The 18475-nt window shown below is 40.2% G+C and overlaps 1 protein-coding gene across 7 annotated transcripts in view; it reads right to left on the bottom strand.

Moving 5' to 3' along the window:
• Positions 1-18475, bottom strand: part of camk2d2 (calcium/calmodulin-dependent protein kinase (CaM kinase) II delta 2) — a 45341-nt gene that overhangs the window by 3875 nt on the left and 22991 nt on the right. For 2 of the 7 annotated variants that reach the window (XM_074630174.1, XM_074630175.1), the window contains exons 3-19: positions 17808-17867; positions 15882-15936; positions 14098-14163; positions 13411-13483; positions 11109-11211; positions 10850-10933; positions 10549-10643; positions 9637-9759; positions 9193-9276; positions 8843-8885; positions 6987-7027; positions 5204-5263; positions 3680-3724; positions 3201-3249; positions 1998-2018; positions 1526-1601; positions 1346-1440 (exon numbers count right to left, since the gene is read on the bottom strand). In XM_074630174.1, the coding sequence (XP_074486275.1) occupies positions 1346-1440; positions 1526-1601; positions 1998-2018; positions 3201-3249; positions 3680-3724; positions 5204-5263; positions 6987-7027; positions 8843-8885; positions 9193-9276; positions 9637-9759; positions 10549-10643; positions 10850-10933; positions 11109-11211; positions 13411-13483; positions 14098-14163; positions 15882-15936; positions 17808-17867 (1173 nt within the window). The remainder of the gene's footprint in view (positions 1-1345; positions 1441-1525; positions 1602-1997; positions 2019-3200; positions 3250-3679; positions 3725-5203; positions 5264-6986; positions 7028-8842; positions 8886-9192; positions 9277-9636; positions 9760-10548; positions 10644-10849; positions 10934-11108; positions 11212-13410; positions 13484-14097; positions 14164-15881; positions 15937-17807; positions 17868-18475) is intronic. The other 5 variants (XM_074630179.1, XM_074630181.1, XM_074630177.1 and 2 more) reach the window with 3 other exon arrangements.

Genomic DNA, 18475 nt, shown 5'->3' with positions numbered 1-18475 from the left:
GAAACCAGGAAATATTCACATTTAAGAAGTTGGAATCAGAGAGAGTTTTTTGTCTTAAAACATTACTCAAACGATTAATCGATTATCAAAAGTTGCTGATTAATTTAATAGTTGACAACTAATCTATTAATCATTACATTTATATAAATGGCTCTTGCAGGAGGACAGTTGTTGTAGTGTGGGAACTATTCTAGTTACCTTGTCTGTAACTGTTGTTGATGTTCTGCCTGCATATGGTACTGTGAGAAACGTATGAACTCGCCAAATGCGGGTAAATTGTTGGCAGTGACAGGTAAAATCGTCAGGCCATCTGCCACTTTGACAGACAGGGAAAGTGCTAAAGATGGGAATAGAGAATCAGTTCCTGTTAAGAACGGGTTCTTACTTGTCTAATTCCTTGGCTTTTCATGCCTCCATGACTATCAATTCCTCTTATATTGATGCTTTCCCACAGTCCCGCATGCCCAATGATGCATGTGGGACATGTATCATGTTTCAGTTTGTTTTAGACCAAAGCCATGGTGGAGAGAAAAAAAAAACGCTCTACAGCGTGGCGCTACCTAACCTGAGGGGACCAATTTATTTTTTCCCTGATAATGCTTCATTATGAACAACAGATCTGTGTTGAAATCAGCAGGAGGAGAGTTAGTGACATTAGCTGTTAGCAGCAGTGGCAGGCAGTGAAAAAAGTTAATTTCAGACCCGGATTGTGGGACAAAACCTCACTGAAAGAGTTAGTGATTTTAGTACACATGCTGGCTTCTGTAATTATACTTCATTTTGTCATGAATGAATTAATAGTGTGTATTGTTGGTGCAGTGTAACTGTTTGCCAGCAAACAAATTGAGCAAACAAGTAGTTCTCCTCACTGAGGACGTTGTCCCCCACGATGCTTCAGACTAAACAACTGATGCATTCGATCATTCAGCACATCGTGCCAATGTAAGCAAGCATGGTTATAATACATTTATCTTGTTTAAAATCTCCAGAGCAGCTGGAAAAACTTCAACAACAACAACAAACTGAAGTGAATGAATAATACACAACTGTTAATTTCTGGCCAAATTCTCTTTCTCTAGTTTAAGTACAGAGCCAGCTGGATACTTGCACCTTTTGGAGCAACCCCAGACCCACGGTTACTACACATTTCAACTGCTCTGGACAACAGTAGCACGAGTAAACATTGTGACTAATTCCCTCTCAACTGGATGATTCTGTTGGTACTCCAGTTAGCTATTTTATTTATCTATTTTATAAAATGTGACAGTTTCAGGTCATATACAACTGCCCTGATGATGCAGCTAAAAGCTTTTTTTTTATTTAGCCAAAGTGGTTGATGTTTTACCATTCTCAAAGTAAAAGCGATGGAAGTCATGTCCTTCCACCAGGTTGCCCAGGGCCTCAGGCTCAAAGGAAGTTAGACCAGGATCACAAATCTTCCTGTTTCACACAAAAAAAAGAATATAGGATCAGCAAAGGACATTAGCAAATCAGTATAGCCAAATGTAGAGAGAAAGAAACTTACGCATAGGACTCAAAGTCTCCATTGTTGATGGACTCAATCAGCTGCTCAGTGACTTTGATAATCTCCTGTTTGCGAGCTACAACACAAGATCACAGAACATCATCATCTACACAAACTGATGTAAAAATTGCTAGTTGTTACTGAATTTCAGGCAAATGTCAGTCTAAGGGCAGATAAAGGAAATCGAATATCAAATCAGCTTCAATGGGTTCTAGTCTACGAATTAACAGGATCTCAAAGGTATTAGAAATGGAAGGCGCTCAACAAAAAGTATTTCACAAAATATTTGTATTTTATATCTGAGTTACAAAACAACAAGAATGCCTCCCATGACTAATAGTGATATCAGGCAGGAAAATGCAAGATGACACGATTCCTTTCACCCAACAAAGCTCAAAATAAACAAAAACAAATGCTCAGATGCAAGTATTTGCTACAAAAGCAGTTTTAACTAAGTAATGTTGACAGTTACCTTTATTGTTATTGGTGCAGGCTGGGGAATATTAAAACAATTACTTAATTTGTGCAACAAAAAGACATGTTATATTGTAAAGAAATGTATAAATCAGTACTTCAGCTCCGTTGCCTTCACAGCCATAAGCTGTGTGTGTACATGAGTGTGTATGTGAGTCAGCTTTTTACTCTGTGAGTCAATGTTTGGGTAAGTCGGAACAGAGGGCAAATAGAGGAGTGAGAAGAGCATCTGTGTCTACAAGACACAAATACACAGCAGGAGGAGAGAGCATCGTCTTCCAATTCAAATATAGAAGAGTAAATCGGATGGAAGGAGCAGATATTTAGGGGTCAAAAAACAGAGGATATATTTCACTGGAGAAAGGGATAGTCAGCGCATTATTATTAGAACGAAAAATCTCAAACCATAAACTGTATCAAACACCCACTCATCTAAGCCGAGGGAATTATTTCAACATCAGGAACACGGGATTTGAGACACTTTACATAGAGAGAGAGATCACTTTCCTCCAGTGATGGGTAGATAGCAGGAGGGGAACAAAACAGGGCACCCCCCCTCGCCCCACAGTGGAGGGACTTACTCTGAAATGAGGAGGTGGGAGTCTGTCTTGAGTCAGACATCTGTGAGGAACGGCTCTTAGAGCTCAAGATACCGCTCACTAAGCTGCCCAGACGAAGGGCTGTCAGCGGTTGTATGGATGGGTGTGTGATTGGGTGTCACGTGTGTGTTGGGTGGGGGATGCAACAAAGATAAGGGCATAGATATGTATGTATATATGTATGTATGGGCAAAGGCAGGATAGGAAATAAGGGGGGGGGGAAAGGATATTTTCAACAAAACATAAGAAATGGAAGAAAAAAAGTAGAAAAGAGAGACATTTAGTGATACTGAAAACATAAAAAGGTATGCAAAAAAACTGAAAAAGCAAGCGTTTTTTTTCCTCAGACATAAGATGGGAGAAACTTGAGGATGCGAGGGAGGGCAGGACAGAAAAAGAACAGGGCGGACAGCATTTCGCTAGAGGAGTTGACAGCAAAAGGGGGGATAGCAGTTGTTATCTTGTGCATTTTAACTGTGTTGCAAAACAGAATGAAGAAAAACATATAAAGGGGTGAACAGTGATTGGAAACGGGGAGGACCGACACAGCGTAGGTGAGCACTAGGAGTAGGTAAATGAAACAAAAACACAAGTTTCCCTACCTTTTACATCCTCATCCTCAATGGTGGTGTTGGCACTCTCAATGGACTCCTGACAAAAAATGACAACCTACATGTGTATTACATGCAGCGATAATGATATAGTACAATTCGTGTTTGTGATATCAATGAGTGTTGAAATAAAACGTTTACCCAGATTTTGCTATATTAAGTATTTTTTTCATTGCAATAAAGCCGACAGGAAACAATAGACAAGAGAGGAGGGATGACATCAACAAAAGTCCCCGGCTGGGCTTAAATCAGATTACATGGTTAGGGTCTTAAACCTCTAGGCCACCAGGATGCCCCGACCAACATCATTTATTAACGGTTGATTATATAACAGCACAAGATAAGGGCTTTTTACAGGTGGTGGGGGGATATATTATTGTTATTAATTGAAATTGTGAAATGGAAAAAAGGCCTAAAGTACAGGAGCAAACAGCTTTGACATCAATAAATGCAACTAACAATGAAAATACCTTATTTCCATCAATGGGGTTGTGGATCACAGTTGTCTGTGGTTCCTAAAGAGAACAAATGACAGAGAACTTGTGGGAAGAAATAACTATAGAAGGACATAAAAGGTATGATGGCACAGAAACTGTTAAGGAAATGTGTTTATGTGTATTTTCAGAATTTGGATCTATCTATCTATCTATCTATCTGCCTAATCTACCTACTTGTCTATCTATCCATCCATCTATCTATCTATCTACCTATCTATCTATCTATCTATCTATCTATCTATCTATCTATGTACCTATATATGTATCTACCTACCTTCCTACCTATCTATCCACCCATCTATAATATAATTAAAAATAAAGCCTTCTTCAACTGCCTGTGCCCACTTCATTTTTCTTTCTTCATGCTTTTATCTCCCTTCCTGCATGACATTGATGCTCAGTGTCTTTTGTGTGTGTGTCTGCTTTTCTCCCGTCAGCCCACTACCGTGTCCTGTCTTGGTAATCAGATGTCTGGGCTTTTGTGGAATCGATCCTGATGCCCAGCTCAGTCCTTCTAATCACTCACCCTGATTACACTAGATTATAACATCAGCAGCCTGCATCTGTCTATGTGTGTGTGTGTGTGTGTGTGTAGGCCTACATGATGATAAAGAGAGAAAGGAGGATAGAGAAAGAGAGAGAGATGCCATGTGCCCGTGTCCATGCGTAATCGTCTCGACAGCAAATGGGGGGACAGAAAGCCTTTGACATCATGCAGAGCAACAGTCATGTGGGCTGACGTAGACAGCCAGTCAGCAGACACCATGCGTAAGCCAATGAGCGAAAGCCAAATCAGTCGGGGAGGTAGCATCATAATGATCCTGAGGAGGCGACCTCCTCACACTCCAGCCATGCACAGACAGACTACTTATGAGCAGCAAACCCAACATAACACATCCTCACTACTTTTACAATCAAATGCAAAACTGATAGCACTAATGAAAGGAGCACATGCATGGTGTAGTAAAGGAGGAGGAGAGAGGAGGGGTTCTTGCAGAGGAAAAGAGGGTAAGGAGAGATGGGGAGGGTTGAGGTAGAGGTTACCCCTAACGACAGATTTAAACTAACACTAATCAGAGCCCAATTCAAATGTATGTGTAAATGCTTATTGTTTCAGCAACATTGACAATATACAGATCAGGCAAGCTCTGTATGCCCCATGCAAGCTCTGCTAATTCAGATGAATGAATGAACACATCAATCTGAATTATGAATAGTTTATTTTTCATCAAATATGCTGCGCATGCTGCGCAGCCACAAAAGCTTTTACACACTATTTCATTCAGGGATAGCCTAAAGTTGAGCTACATCACCTGTTTCTTTATTCTTATACACCTGGTTAAGAATTTAAATCTCATCAAGCAAGGCTGAGATCAAACAGGAAATGATCTGAGCCCGTGTGAAAGGGTGAACCTGTACCTCCTCCACAGTGGGGTGTGAGGTGTTAGAGGTTTTATGGATGAAGGTGCGGGTGTAGGAGAAGTTGTGTGTTTATACCAGCGCAGGGGCAGGGCCAGTTTCTTTAGGACTGGTCACTGTGTTGGCTTTGTTGTTGGCCTGCAAAAGGGTCAGTTTAGAGGGGACATGACATACATACACACTTTTCAGACAGACATTTGTGCACACACACGCATACATACGCACACTCCGGCTATGGTCCATTCTCCAAAGAGATCATCCCAACTCATGTGTCCCAAAGATGTGATGCTACTGAGTGTTAAACCTCGTAATGAAATCTGTGTACCGTATTTCGTCAAGAAGGTAGATGTATTGAGGAAAGCTCCACTTTAGACTGGAGCAGAAGCACAAGAGGTCAGTTAAACTAGGCTGTGCTGAAGGTAGACGACACATATTAAAAGTAATAGTCAAAGGGAAACAGCTATTGTTTCTAAAACCAAGGCCCAATTCCAATCTTGCTCCCCACCAATTGCCATCCCAAACCAATTAGTGGGGAGTAGAAGTGGGTTATGAACCCCTCCAACAGTGAGCCTGCATCGATGGCGACTTAACCAGCTGCCCTTACTGATGACGTGCAACGCCGTTTTGTGCACGATCCAATATAAGTTACGTGCGACTACCGGTACAAACATTTATTCGTAAACTGCTCAAACTAAGATTTAATTTATTCTACTTTATTGTCATAGCCTGCAGATGTTAACAACTCAAAGTAAATATATTGTTTTTAGGATTAGATATCCTCTTGAAAACGGTAGACATGTTCATTTGATTGTAGTGTTGTAGATCTACATCATACAACATATATTTATTGCTGCGGTAGTCGGTGTAATCTGTGTTACGGGCCTTTCACACAGAACACGGTTTGCGCTGTGCTCGCACTTTGTTCGGTGCAGCGTAAAGCCATTGTTGCGCCTCGCAAGCCATTGGAAATAATGGGTTTCAGAGCGCAGTGATGCCGTTGCCGCATTCTTTGTGAAAGGCCATTTACACAGTGTTCAGGCATACACCCTTTATATTACTTGCCCAACGCCTCCACCGTCGTGTCGCTTTTTTAAAGAAATAAAACCCATTTATTTAATTTTCGCGTATCAGCACCGTGTTATCAATACATAGTCGGACGACAGACACTACAAACTGAAAGTGTCTATGGCGAGACGATGGCGAAGGATTCGGTGTTAAAGCAAAAAGCAAAATTGCTTATTTGGCAATATTTCAGATTTAAACCCAATGCTGTAAGGAAACCATAAATGAGGCAATCACCGTGCGGAGAACGGAGCATTCGCAGCCGGTGTTCGCAGCCGGTGTTCGCTGCGGAGCGGCGTAATGACAGTCTGACTGAAGGGGCCAGACACACAGCCATCCGACGTTAAAGATCGAAGTAAGCACTCTACATATATTAACTATCATCTTTTCTTGTAAAATGTCCGGTGTATCGGCAACACTGGTGTTTTTCACAACATTATTCAATTTCATCACCGTGACATCCTTACCACCCTGTCCGATAACGTAGTAACAGGTAAAAAAAACATTCATTGGATGGCCGACCAATAATAAAACAGACCCTCCACCAAGTTTAAACTTTCTATCCATATGAATGTAGATATGTACCGTACTGGTCCAACCATCTACTGAAGGAACTGTGAGATCAAGCTAAGAAACAACAACCGTTGACCACTGCTTGGAGTGACTGTCCCTGAATGATGACGTTGTTAAATGCACAGTGCATAATAATTATCCAGAAGGCTCCTTCAGACACTGAACGTTCCAGCAAACTAATGCAAGTAACAAAGCATTTTTTTCTTCACTGTGCAAAGCAACTCACCTTAACGGCATCCGCCTTCTTGTTCAGCAAACTCTTGGCTGCTGTAGAAGGAAAGAAAGAGACAACACATCAGCATGAGAGTTCACAAACAGTCCTGAGCCTGAGGCTACACTAACATGCAGCAAGCATATCAGTCAACTGTGCTTATCTTCAAACTCCAGGTGCAAAATCCATCTGCAAGATCCATAATGCAATGCAAAAGATGCTCAGAATGGCAACTTAATTTATGCAAGGCTGTTCTCCTACTACATACTAATTCACATGTGAAGGGCTGAAGGGTGGGTGGTTGATTGGGTGCATATTTAGCAAGGGTGATGAAAGGGGTAATCTAACTATCTCTTACAGACCCACACAGCATTCTTAGATTGACATTTGCACACATACACATGCATTTATCCACTAGCACCCACACATACAATCCCACCACTCCTCATTGTATTTCTCATGGTAGAAAAATAATCCAAACACTAGATTGCATTTCAAAATGCATGCTGTATCCTTGTCTAAATTTCATTCTGATCTCATATTAGCACTTTTGCAAGCGTTGAGCTTCAATTTTATTCTTTTGAACACCTTATCTTCATGCATATGTGACTAGTGTAACACTTCATTTTACAGGTCCGCAAATTTCATGGTAAATCGGGGATAATTAGCAAGTGATCTATTTGAAATTTCTTTGGAATTACTGCCAAATCACCCCAATATTTACCTCAAAATGTATAGAAAATTACTTTATTATAAACATTATTTAATAATTATATTCCTCTATTTCCCAATAGCTGGTAATTTATTTAATACATTTCCAGGAAAAGAATACAAAGTTAATTGATATGCTTTATTTCCATGTCTGCTGATAAATAGATAATAATTAGCAAATAACTTGTTTGAAATTTCTTTAAAAAACTCAGTTTACATTTGAGTCGACAATAAGTCACACAATGGTGAGATTTATGTCTGATCAGAAGTGTCTTCTATTGGTTTTGGTTTTCCACCTCCGATGAAGCGCAGCTGCTTCTCAAGCCTACGGGCCCTATTTTAATGATTATATGCTATTTTAGCATATAATTATTAAATAATGTTTATAATAAAGTAATTTTCGATCAATTTTGAGGTAAATATTGGGGTAATTTGGCAATAATTCCAAAGAGATTTCAAATAGATTACTTGCTAATTATCCCCTTATTACCATGAAATTTGCAGACCTGTAAAATGAAGTGTTACTGGCTATTAGAAGAGTAAGTAAGGCCTAAACATCACATCTATTTAGTTGGGCCCAACCCCGCATGTTTCCCTGTCATTCCAAAAAATCTTACCTCAAATGGAAACCACAATCCAAACAAAAGAAGGAAAGAAATTTGAAAAAGGAAGAAAATGATGAATAAAAAGAGACACAGATGCACTAATGCATTTTACTGTAGAATGAAGAGAGAAAGCAGGCTAGTAAGAGCGTGAGAAAATAGAGATAGGTCAAAGGAAAATCATGCAAAAGGGTATGATAAGAGTGCAAAATCGAGATAAAGTGAAAGAGCAACAGCTAGAGGGATAAAGAGAGATGGCTCTGTTTACCAGTGGCACCTTTGTTCTATAGAAAAACAAACCGAAGGCATTAAAAAATAGGTTTAAAAGCCTCTATTCTATATTAAACTTAAAGATTGTCTTAACTTCTTTGTAGTCCCTCTGATCTGTTTTGCTTGTGACTAGAAGATGCATTTTTCATAGCGAACCTAACCAAACTACCTCCAATATTAAAGGCTGAGAAGTATTTCAAGCCGCCTGTTTCTTTAAGATAAATGCTTTTAGTTTATAAGATATGTTTGAGTAACCAGGTCTTGGACACCAGAATGAGAGAGACATACCTGAGAAGTTTCTTGTGACCAGCAAAGTGGTCAATATGGCTCCCTGTAGTGATAGAAAAGAAGGAAAGAAGGAAGTAATGATGATGGAAGGATGGAAGGAAAGAAAGAAAGAAGGAAGGAAGGAAGAGACAGAAATAGGAAGATTGATTATAAGGATTATAAGGTCAAAGCAAGAAAGAGGAGCACATCAAAAGGGCAACTTGAAGGTTTTAGAGAACAACTCATAATTTTCTAAGTTACTCTGTAAAGTGTAGAGTGAGGAAGACAGAGAGAGAGGGGGAGAGAAAGAAAGATGGCCGGATGGATTGTTCTGTATAAATAGAAACATGAAGGATTGCCAGACGTCTCACCTTGAGTTTCCTCCTGGCGTTGAATTTCTTCAGGCACTCCACAGTCTCCTGCCTGTGCATCATGGAGGCTACAGTGGACCGTTGCTGCAGGAAGAAGATGAGAGGATTTGAGGATTAAGAGAGGATGGAAACAATGGATGGGAGGAATGTATGCATGTGCATGTGTGGGCAATGAGACGGTGTGTGTTCGTACAAGTTGGATCTGATGGCTGGACTGAAGCTACTGTGGCATTCTATTACCTATAATAGTTTCTCATTATCAATATTAGGGTCTTTATTTCTGTGTCTGAATCTGTATATCAGTTTACGTGTGTTTCTGCATCTCCGCTGTTTGTTTGTGTGTATGTGTGTATGTGTGTGTGTGTGTGTGTGTGTGTGTGTGTGTGTGTGTGTGTGTGTGTGTGTGCGTGTGTGTGTGTGTGTGTGTGTGTATGCGCCACATACGCAGATCCAGGGATGTTTGAGGGCCTCTGCGGAAGTGATGCGTTTACTGGGGTTGATGGTTAGCATCTTGTTGATCAGATCTTTGGCATCAGGAGTTACAGTGTCCCACTCTGGGGACGGGAACTGTCAAAAAACAAAAGAGTGTCAAACGCTCATTTATAACAGACAAAGCTAGGAGGAACAAAATACTTGAAAACACAAGTGGACATACAGAAAATTAATAAAACAACCATCCTCTGAGGAAAAGTGAGAATCTAAAATAGCATAAATATATGTATTCACTTTCTATTTTAACATAATTTTCACTGAATTGATACACCCAGCTGAGGAAATTAGTAGGAAAGACAATTGACCCTGTTCATCTATGGTAGCCTATTCTTCAGTACAGATTTTAAAGGGTAACTTTAGTATTTTTCAACCTGGACCCTATTTTGCCATGTTTTTGCATCATGCTAACGATTCTAATATGTTCCTAAAGGGACTACATAACATGTTGCATTGTGCCTGTAACTTTGGTAATGGTTAAGGTCGGAGTGATATGATGATGAGGTATCACGTTTGTTGTCAGCGTTCAACTGTCCTACTGTAGAGATGGACAGTAAAAGTGGACCAAGTCACACTGAGGAAGCTGTCCCCGTGTTCTTGCTTTATCCACATCCCAAAAGTAGTTTTAATTCAGTAATTACAAGTTTATAGTCGCGTTACAGTAACATTACCATGACAAAAAATCGTTGCCTGTTAGCAAAAGAACAGAAGCACATCAACTCTACAATGTATTTTAGGATTGGGCTATGTGGGCTGTGTTTGAATTAATTCAAACATATGATATGTTAGTTTTCATTTGTTCAAACTAAATTTTTTTTTTCATTGACAGCCCTACTTTGTTCTGTATGTGTGTGTGTGAGCGCTTACATCATAGGCCCCGGCCTTGATTTGTTGGTAAAGGCGGTGCTGGTCCTCATCCCAGAAGGGAGGGTAGCCCACCAGCAGGATGTATAAAATCACACCTGGGAAGAAGTGACATGATAAATTCAGCATGTTAACAGAAAATACTAATAAAACATAGTACTGTATACTGGAAATCACCACTATTAAACACTTGAAATAACATGAAGCTGCAGTGTTGGTGCAGAACAGTCTTCTGCACACACCTGACTATAGACTGAGGCTTTAATTCAATCAGTTGCAGTAAGAGAATTTGAATGATATTTACCACATGCCCACATGTCCACTGGCTTCCCATATGGGTCTTTCCTCAGAACCTCCGGAGACAAGTATCCCGGGGTGCCGGCAAAACCTGGAGGAGTGATATGGAGGGAGGCAGGAGATGTGGAATGGTAGGCAGGAGTGGGCAATTCAGTGACTAGGCTGTTTCTCAACTAACTAAATGAGTGATTGATTGATTGACTGGTTGGTTGGTTGCTTGATTGACCAACTGATTCAGGTTGAAAAATGGATGGATGAATACTCACCAAACCATGCCTGCTGGTCCCCCTGCACCTCGATAGCCAGCCCAAAGTCAGCCAACTTGACCGCCGCCCCCTTCAGCTTACTGGCCAATAGAAGGTTCTCAGGCTGGGGGGGGCGGAGTCAAACAGGTTAGAGGTGAGAGGTCACACGCTCTGGGAACAAGCCGCCCACAGACACAGATCTAAAATCAGATTAGCCAAACCAAATCCTAATCCAAACTATTAGGGGTCAACGATGCTAAACTGCTCTTAAATCAGTGTCTGAGGCAACTCCCTTTCTGCCACACAAATGACAGAGAAACATAAATGTGCACGGGACCAAATCTCTACGTGACAAAGGACATTTTCCACACTAGAGCTGTGGACTTGCTCCCCAAGTCTCATGGATTCTGAGAGAGTGGATTGGTGGCAGACACGATGCGCTCGTCCACAATAGCACCAATCCACTGTTAAAAATCCATGAGTGGGAACAAAGTGCACACTGCAGGGAGAAGGATACAGGAGGGAGGTGTGGTGTAACAGGAGACGTGGGTGTAAAAACAAGTGACTCAGCCACATATGGGTAACGACAAAACACATAGCGCACTCTAACGCAGTTTAGCACAATCATAAATATATGTGAGCCCCCAGCAAGCACACACACTTTCAAACACACACACATGGACACAGGTGCAGAAAGGTCTTTGCTAACCTAAGGCCAGTTAGACAGTGTGCTCAAATGAATAATACATTTGCTAACATTTAGAGACTCTCGCAGACAGCCTGTGAGCAGTCACTTTATGGCAGACATATGACTCAACAGCACACTAACTGACAACTGGACAACATCTCCATAATCATTTACATAATGATGAATAAATCCTCCAGATTATGAAGCGTCTGAAGACTTAAAATCACTCCAGAAAAGGACATCTCCCCTAATAAAGTCGACAGATTGGACATCTCGTGAACCGTCGTGGATATTCTGATTCTTTTTTTACTCTTACGGTACAGTTACATGTTCACATTTGAAAATTTTTCAAGAGAGCTCCCTTGCTATATCTCCACATAAAAACACTCTTGGGAGGTAATGAGAATACAGACTAGCATTAGAATATTCATGACCTTGGAAACTCTTTCACATCTCAACATAATTTTTACATAATTATGCAAATGGTGATCATTCCTGAGGTTCTGGCTTGTGATTGCTCCCATTCCTGTCACCGTAACGCTACACTCAGAGTACTACACAATCACACACGCACGCATAAAGATGCCAGCATGCTCTCTGCAACATCAGGGGTAGTATTAGGAGGAGGATCCTTATTCTTGACACTGACAGGACAGTTATTAAGCTCAGAATATTTTATTCTAATGCAACAATAAAAGAGCCAAGCATCCTGAGTCTCTGCAGTTTGGTGGGTTTGAATCTTATTCTGCACACCAGAATTGCAGCCAAATTCAAAGCTGAGGTCGAATCAGCTTTATTAGTTATTCAAAGCTTTTGGTGCTTCTACAAGGATGAATGGAATAATGTGACAAATCTTTCAGATTGTATTTTTCCTCTCACATGAGAAGACTATTATTAATTTTAGTTTTAGGTAGGGCTGTCAATCGATTAAAATAGTTAATCGCGATTAATCACACATTATTTATCTGTTCAAAATGTACCTTAAAGGGAGATTTGTCAAGTATTTAATACTCTTATCAACATGGGAGTGGGCAAATATGCTTTCTTTATGCAAATGTATGTGTATATTTATTATTAGAAATCAATTGGTACTGCATTTAGCATAAAAAAATATGCTCAAATCCTAACATGACAAACTCAAGCCCAACAGGCAATAACAGCTGTCAGTGTGTCAGTGTGCTGACTTGACTATGACTTGCCCCAAACTGCATGTGATTATCATAAAGTGGGCATGTCTGTAAAGTGGAGACTCGTGGGTACCCATAGAACCCATTTTCATTCACAAATCTAGAGGTCAGAGGTCAAGGGACCCCTTTGAAAATGGCTATGCCAGCTAGTATGACATGGTTCCTTAGGTTTTCTATTTTCATATGATGCCAGTATCTTAAAACTGAGCCCGCTACAACCTAAAAATCACAAGTTGCGTTAATGATATTAGTGGCGTTAAAACAAATTTGCGTTATTATTACGTTAACTTTGACAGCCCTGGTTTTAGGTCATCAAACAGATTGTAAAAAAAAGCTTGTGGATGCAAAGGGTAAGAACTGTGCGGGGAGTTACTGGGTATTTCTGAATGTTGCCATCTGTTGTACAGAGTCAGGACTGAACTGCAGCCGTGGCTGCGGTCATACAAACCTTCAGATCCCGGTGGACGATCCCATTAACATGGCAGTGATGGACACTCTCGAGGATCTGCTGTATGCAGTGGCTGAGGGAGGGAGAGTAATGAACAAGCGCAGGATTGTGATGGAACAAATGGAAGGAGAGATGGAGAAGGAAAAGAAGAAGAAAGCAGAGAAGAGAAGATGAGGGAAATTAATTGAGGGGAAGAGGAGAGGAAACAGTCCCATAACAACGTATCACATGTCCCTCTCATTAGGCTTCTTATGTGTGATGCTGTTTTCTTGACGGGTGACATTAAGCCACATGACGGCAAGTCATTTTTCACAAGATTTAATGTATTACACTATATAGAAAAGCTATACTGAGTTTATGACAAGCCAACACAGATACACACACAATACCTTTCCCTTTCTCTCTCTCTCTCTCTCTCTCTGGGGAGGAAGTATTTCAACACAAAGCTGGCAGTGTGAGGTAGGCTGTGTATGATTAATACCGCAGGCTATATGTCGTTAATCACTTTTATAAATAACTCTTCGAGATGCTTTAGAGACAAGGCAGCTGTATCACACCTCTGAGAAGACCATATGTGAAACACACAAATATAGCATACACTCCCACACCAGTTACAGACAGAGATGCATAGTGGTTGCTGTGCTCAGCAGTGTGTGTGTGTGAGTGTTGGTTGTGTGCGTGTGTTACCTTGCATCAGCTTCACTGTAGTACTCCCTGGCTACGATGTCCTCGAACAGCTCTCCTCCTGTCACCCTGTGGAGAGACAGAAAGAACATCATAGTGCATGTTTGTCTCTCTGCATCGATGACTGAAACAACACTTCATTGTTTTTTAACTGCATTCAATCATACACATGCCTCATGTATTTATAGACATCCTTACACACACCGTACAGTCATTACATCCATAAACAATTAGCTGAAGCCACTTACTGTACTTGTATGTATTAATGTTTCACATCATGTGTGCTTGTGTGCATGTAAGCTTGCACGTGTATGTGTGTGTGCGTGGATGTGTGTGCATATCTTAATAATGTTTAATGGGTACAGATCTACCCAATGGGCTTTCTATAAACACACTCTTGTGCCCATCCACCACACACACACACGCGCACACATGCAGGAGAGGGGATATAGTTCAGGAGCCTGTTGTTGCACCAGCTCTTCATAAATTCAAACTAGTTTTAGCAGAGATTGATGCATTACTAAATTAAAACGGGTAGCAACACACATACACACACACACACACACACGAGTTCTTATGGAGAGATTAGTTGGGAATTGCCAGGTTCGGGTCTAGAAGGTAACGCACAAATTACGAAATCTGGCAAAAACTCTTGCGAGGCTCACCGCCCAACGACCTATTCTAACCTTAACCATCTCGCGAGAGTTTCCCAACTCGTGGGTTCAGAGTAAAAGAGGTATTGTTAGCAAATATGAAATATGGTTCACACATCTGACCTGACACTTAATCAAAACGCTGTGTAATGATGACGTGAACCTTGAAGATTTTATATGACATTTGACCAAAATAACATAATATAGTTCTTAAATTATAAAGCGTTATATAATGTCAGACTGAATGACTACGGACTACGGTATGCGGCCCACTGAATATGAGCAGTAGTGTTTCTCCCGCTGGCCCCGTGCCCCATAGACTTTGATGACGTCACAGATTTTAAAATCGCTTTCCTCAGCTCGAGCAAAGATTTACAAAATAAAACCTCCATTGATAAAAAAAATCATAATAGGAGTCCTTGCATGCAGTTCGAGGTGTCCTGTCAACAGTTTTACAGACGTCTCTTTCATGATGGTGGTCTATGGGAAAATGCTTTTTGGGCCGCAGGGGGATTTCTCGCTGCAATAACGCGAGTGGCCACTGGAAAAAATTGGAAGCAAGACTGAGCGGTGACCCCATATCCAGGTCTTATTATACATCCATGGACACAGCATATCCCACCCACTCCAACTGCATATTTTTCATGTACTGTATGTCAGTATAAACAAAACAAAGGAATACCTACATTTACAAGCGACTGTCAGTTTAGTTTAACATATTAGTGGCCTCCAAAAACTGTTATATTTGGTAGATAAGTTACAGCTTGTGATGCTGCAGTGACTTCCTCTTTACATAGTCGGTTGTTTATAATGGACAGAGCCACGGATGTTTCAGATTAAGATAAAGATAATGTCTCATAAAGTCTTTACTAGACATTCCTTAAATTTTATGGTGCAACCTGGTTTAGTAAATCTTCAACTAGTAATTAGGGAGGACTTTACTCACAAAATTTGAAATGGATTAATGAAAAACTCAATCCAGCTTCATAAGAACTAAGGATATTTCTATACACAGTGTTAACCTTGAACAAATACACAAGTTAGAAGGGAAAGTAAAACAAGACAAAACATGTGAAATTGGTAGGCTGGTTACAATTGACAGGGAATGTGTGAGTGCGAGAGTCTGTTACTCACAGATCAAACACCAGATAGTGGAAACCCTCTTCTGATATGCTGTCATGGAGTCGTACTGTCGAGGAGATTTAACAAAAACACAAACACAGGACAGAAAAGGAAAGAGACAAATGAAACAGAAAACAAGTCAATACCTCAATACAAATACTGCCATTACTCATTATTTACACTTCACTTTGTGCTGCCGTGCGTCAGAGTTAGGTTGTTAGTTGTCAGGTGTATCAGAAATACAGCGGTAATATACGAAGGTAGCTGTGTGAAGCACGGAGCAAAATGAGTTTGGAATGCATAATATATTCTACCTCCACTTAATGTGATGATTCATGCTGTTATTATAAGTGGATACATTCTGAACAAGTTTCTTAGCACAGTTGCCATCCCCACAATCACTGTGATTAGGTGAAACATTCGAGAACAACTAAGACTCAAATGAGACCTATAATCAGAGTCAAATTATACTGTACACATAGCTATTGAAAGAGAAGAAAGCCTCAGCTATATAAGTTTGGTTTATGAACCCAAACCCCAGTAACAAACCTGTGCTCACACAATTATACTCGTACCATTTAGATCAGGGAAATGGTTAATGATTTGTACATCATTGTTCTGACATCTGAGGGCTCAACATTGATGAGAAAAGAATATTTAATCAAATCCATACACTGTAAATAAGAAGTGGACGTAGTCACCATGCCGTCACCCACTGAATAAGACATTTTTAGGTGACTAAAATGTTAATATTAACTTCCATGAACTGAAAACACACTGTGCAAAAGTTGTAAGACGAAAACAGGGACAACACCCAGACCGGACAACGCGCCCTAAAGCATACCCTGCTTTATGGTCTATTTGACTCTATTACCGCCAAATAACCCCAATATTTACCTCAAAATTTATCAAAATTATTATACATATTTAATACATTGTTTAATAATTATATTCCGCTATTTCCCAATAGCTGGTAACTTATTTAATACATTTCCAGGAAAAGAATAGAGAGTTAATTGATATGCTTTATTTCCATGTCTGCTGGTAAATAGATAATAATTAGCAAATAACTTATTGAAATTTCTTTAAAAACTTCCTGAATCATTACATTGATTACCAGGTTACATTTAGACAATAAGTCACACAATGGTGAGATTTGTGCCTGATCAGAAGTGTCTTCTATTAGTTTTGGTTTTCCACCTCCGATGAAGAGCAGCGCACAGCCGCTTCTCCATCCCAAAGGCCCTATTTTAACCATTATATGCTATTTTAGCATATAATTATTAAATAATGTTTATAATAAAGTAATTTTTGTTACATTTTAATGTAAATATTGGGGTAATTTAGCAGTAATTCCAAAGCAATTTCAAATAGGTTACTTGCTAATTATCACCTAATTACCATGAAATTTGCAGACCTGTAAAATGTGTTATTAATATGTTTTTATTGCCTTTAACATATTTTTTAAGATTTCAAAGCCAGGGAGTCCAAATGTTCAATCATAATTGTCCTCAAACTTTATAAGAGCAGAGGTTATCTTGGCAAAACCAACTGGAATGGCAGCTGTCGTGCAGAACTGATTTAAGAAACCTGAAATAATGACAACGAAGAAAAGAGGGCATGAGCGGATGAGTGCGAGAAGAACAAAAGAGGAGAGACAGGTTCTATCAGAGGTATAATGAGGAGGAAAGAGTGTAAAGGGTCAGTGGTTTAGAGAGAGGGCTTTCTGATGATTCAACTGGGAGAGCACATAGATACATCATCATTAGATACCTGCGTGTACACACACACACACACACACACACACTTGTCTCCCTCATAACTGTGTTTAGAAGATGAATTGCCATAGCAGGATTCACCAGAGACCTGCACAAAATGTGTGTGTGTGTGTGTGTGTGTGTTTGTATCAGTGTGCGTATTTTAAGATCGAGGACTCACCGATGTTGGTGTGCTTCAGTAAACGACAAATCCTCGCCTCTCTCTCCAGCTTTTGATGATCTGAAAGAAAAACAGGAGACACAAACACAGAGAGAAACAGAGACAGGTTATTTTTAATGCTCTTCATTAGTCCCTCTTACGATTGCCTTTCTGAATCATCGAACATGAAGTTGGCTGCAAGTTAGTTTTGACTCAGCAGAGGACACAGCGCAGTGTTTGGGCATCGTTGTCAGCGTCGGTGTGTGTTTGTGTACTCGACATCAACACTTCTGTATGTATGTGTGTGTGTGTGTGTTGGCTTTGTGTCGGCCTTTTCCTTATCAGAACTGAAGTGCTTGACAAAAATAATGTGACCTGATAGAGCTTGGCTTGGTGACGTGCCACAAACAGGCAGGCAACAGTGGACAACAAACAGAGGAAGCAGCAGCAGTGGATTCATGTTGACCTCCGGTGTCGAGGCCGTTGCACACCGCGGACGCTTTTTTTATGCGATTTCATGTCAGTATGTTTTTTCAATTTGTTGTCTTTGTCATGAGTACTTTCACACAGTACCTGAATATTATATCTGGCGAAAAAGCAACGCAATTTTTTTTCAAAACAAGGTTGATTTTTCTGAGCTTTCGCACCAACAATAAGGCATCAACCAATTACGTTGTGCGGAATGGACA

The sequence above is a fragment of the Sebastes fasciatus genome, chromosome 3 (assembly GCF_043250625.1).
Source record: "Sebastes fasciatus isolate fSebFas1 chromosome 3, fSebFas1.pri, whole genome shotgun sequence".
NCBI lineage: Eukaryota > Metazoa > Chordata > Actinopteri > Perciformes > Sebastidae > Sebastes > Sebastes fasciatus.
This window is presented reverse-complemented; position numbering and strand designations above follow the sequence as displayed.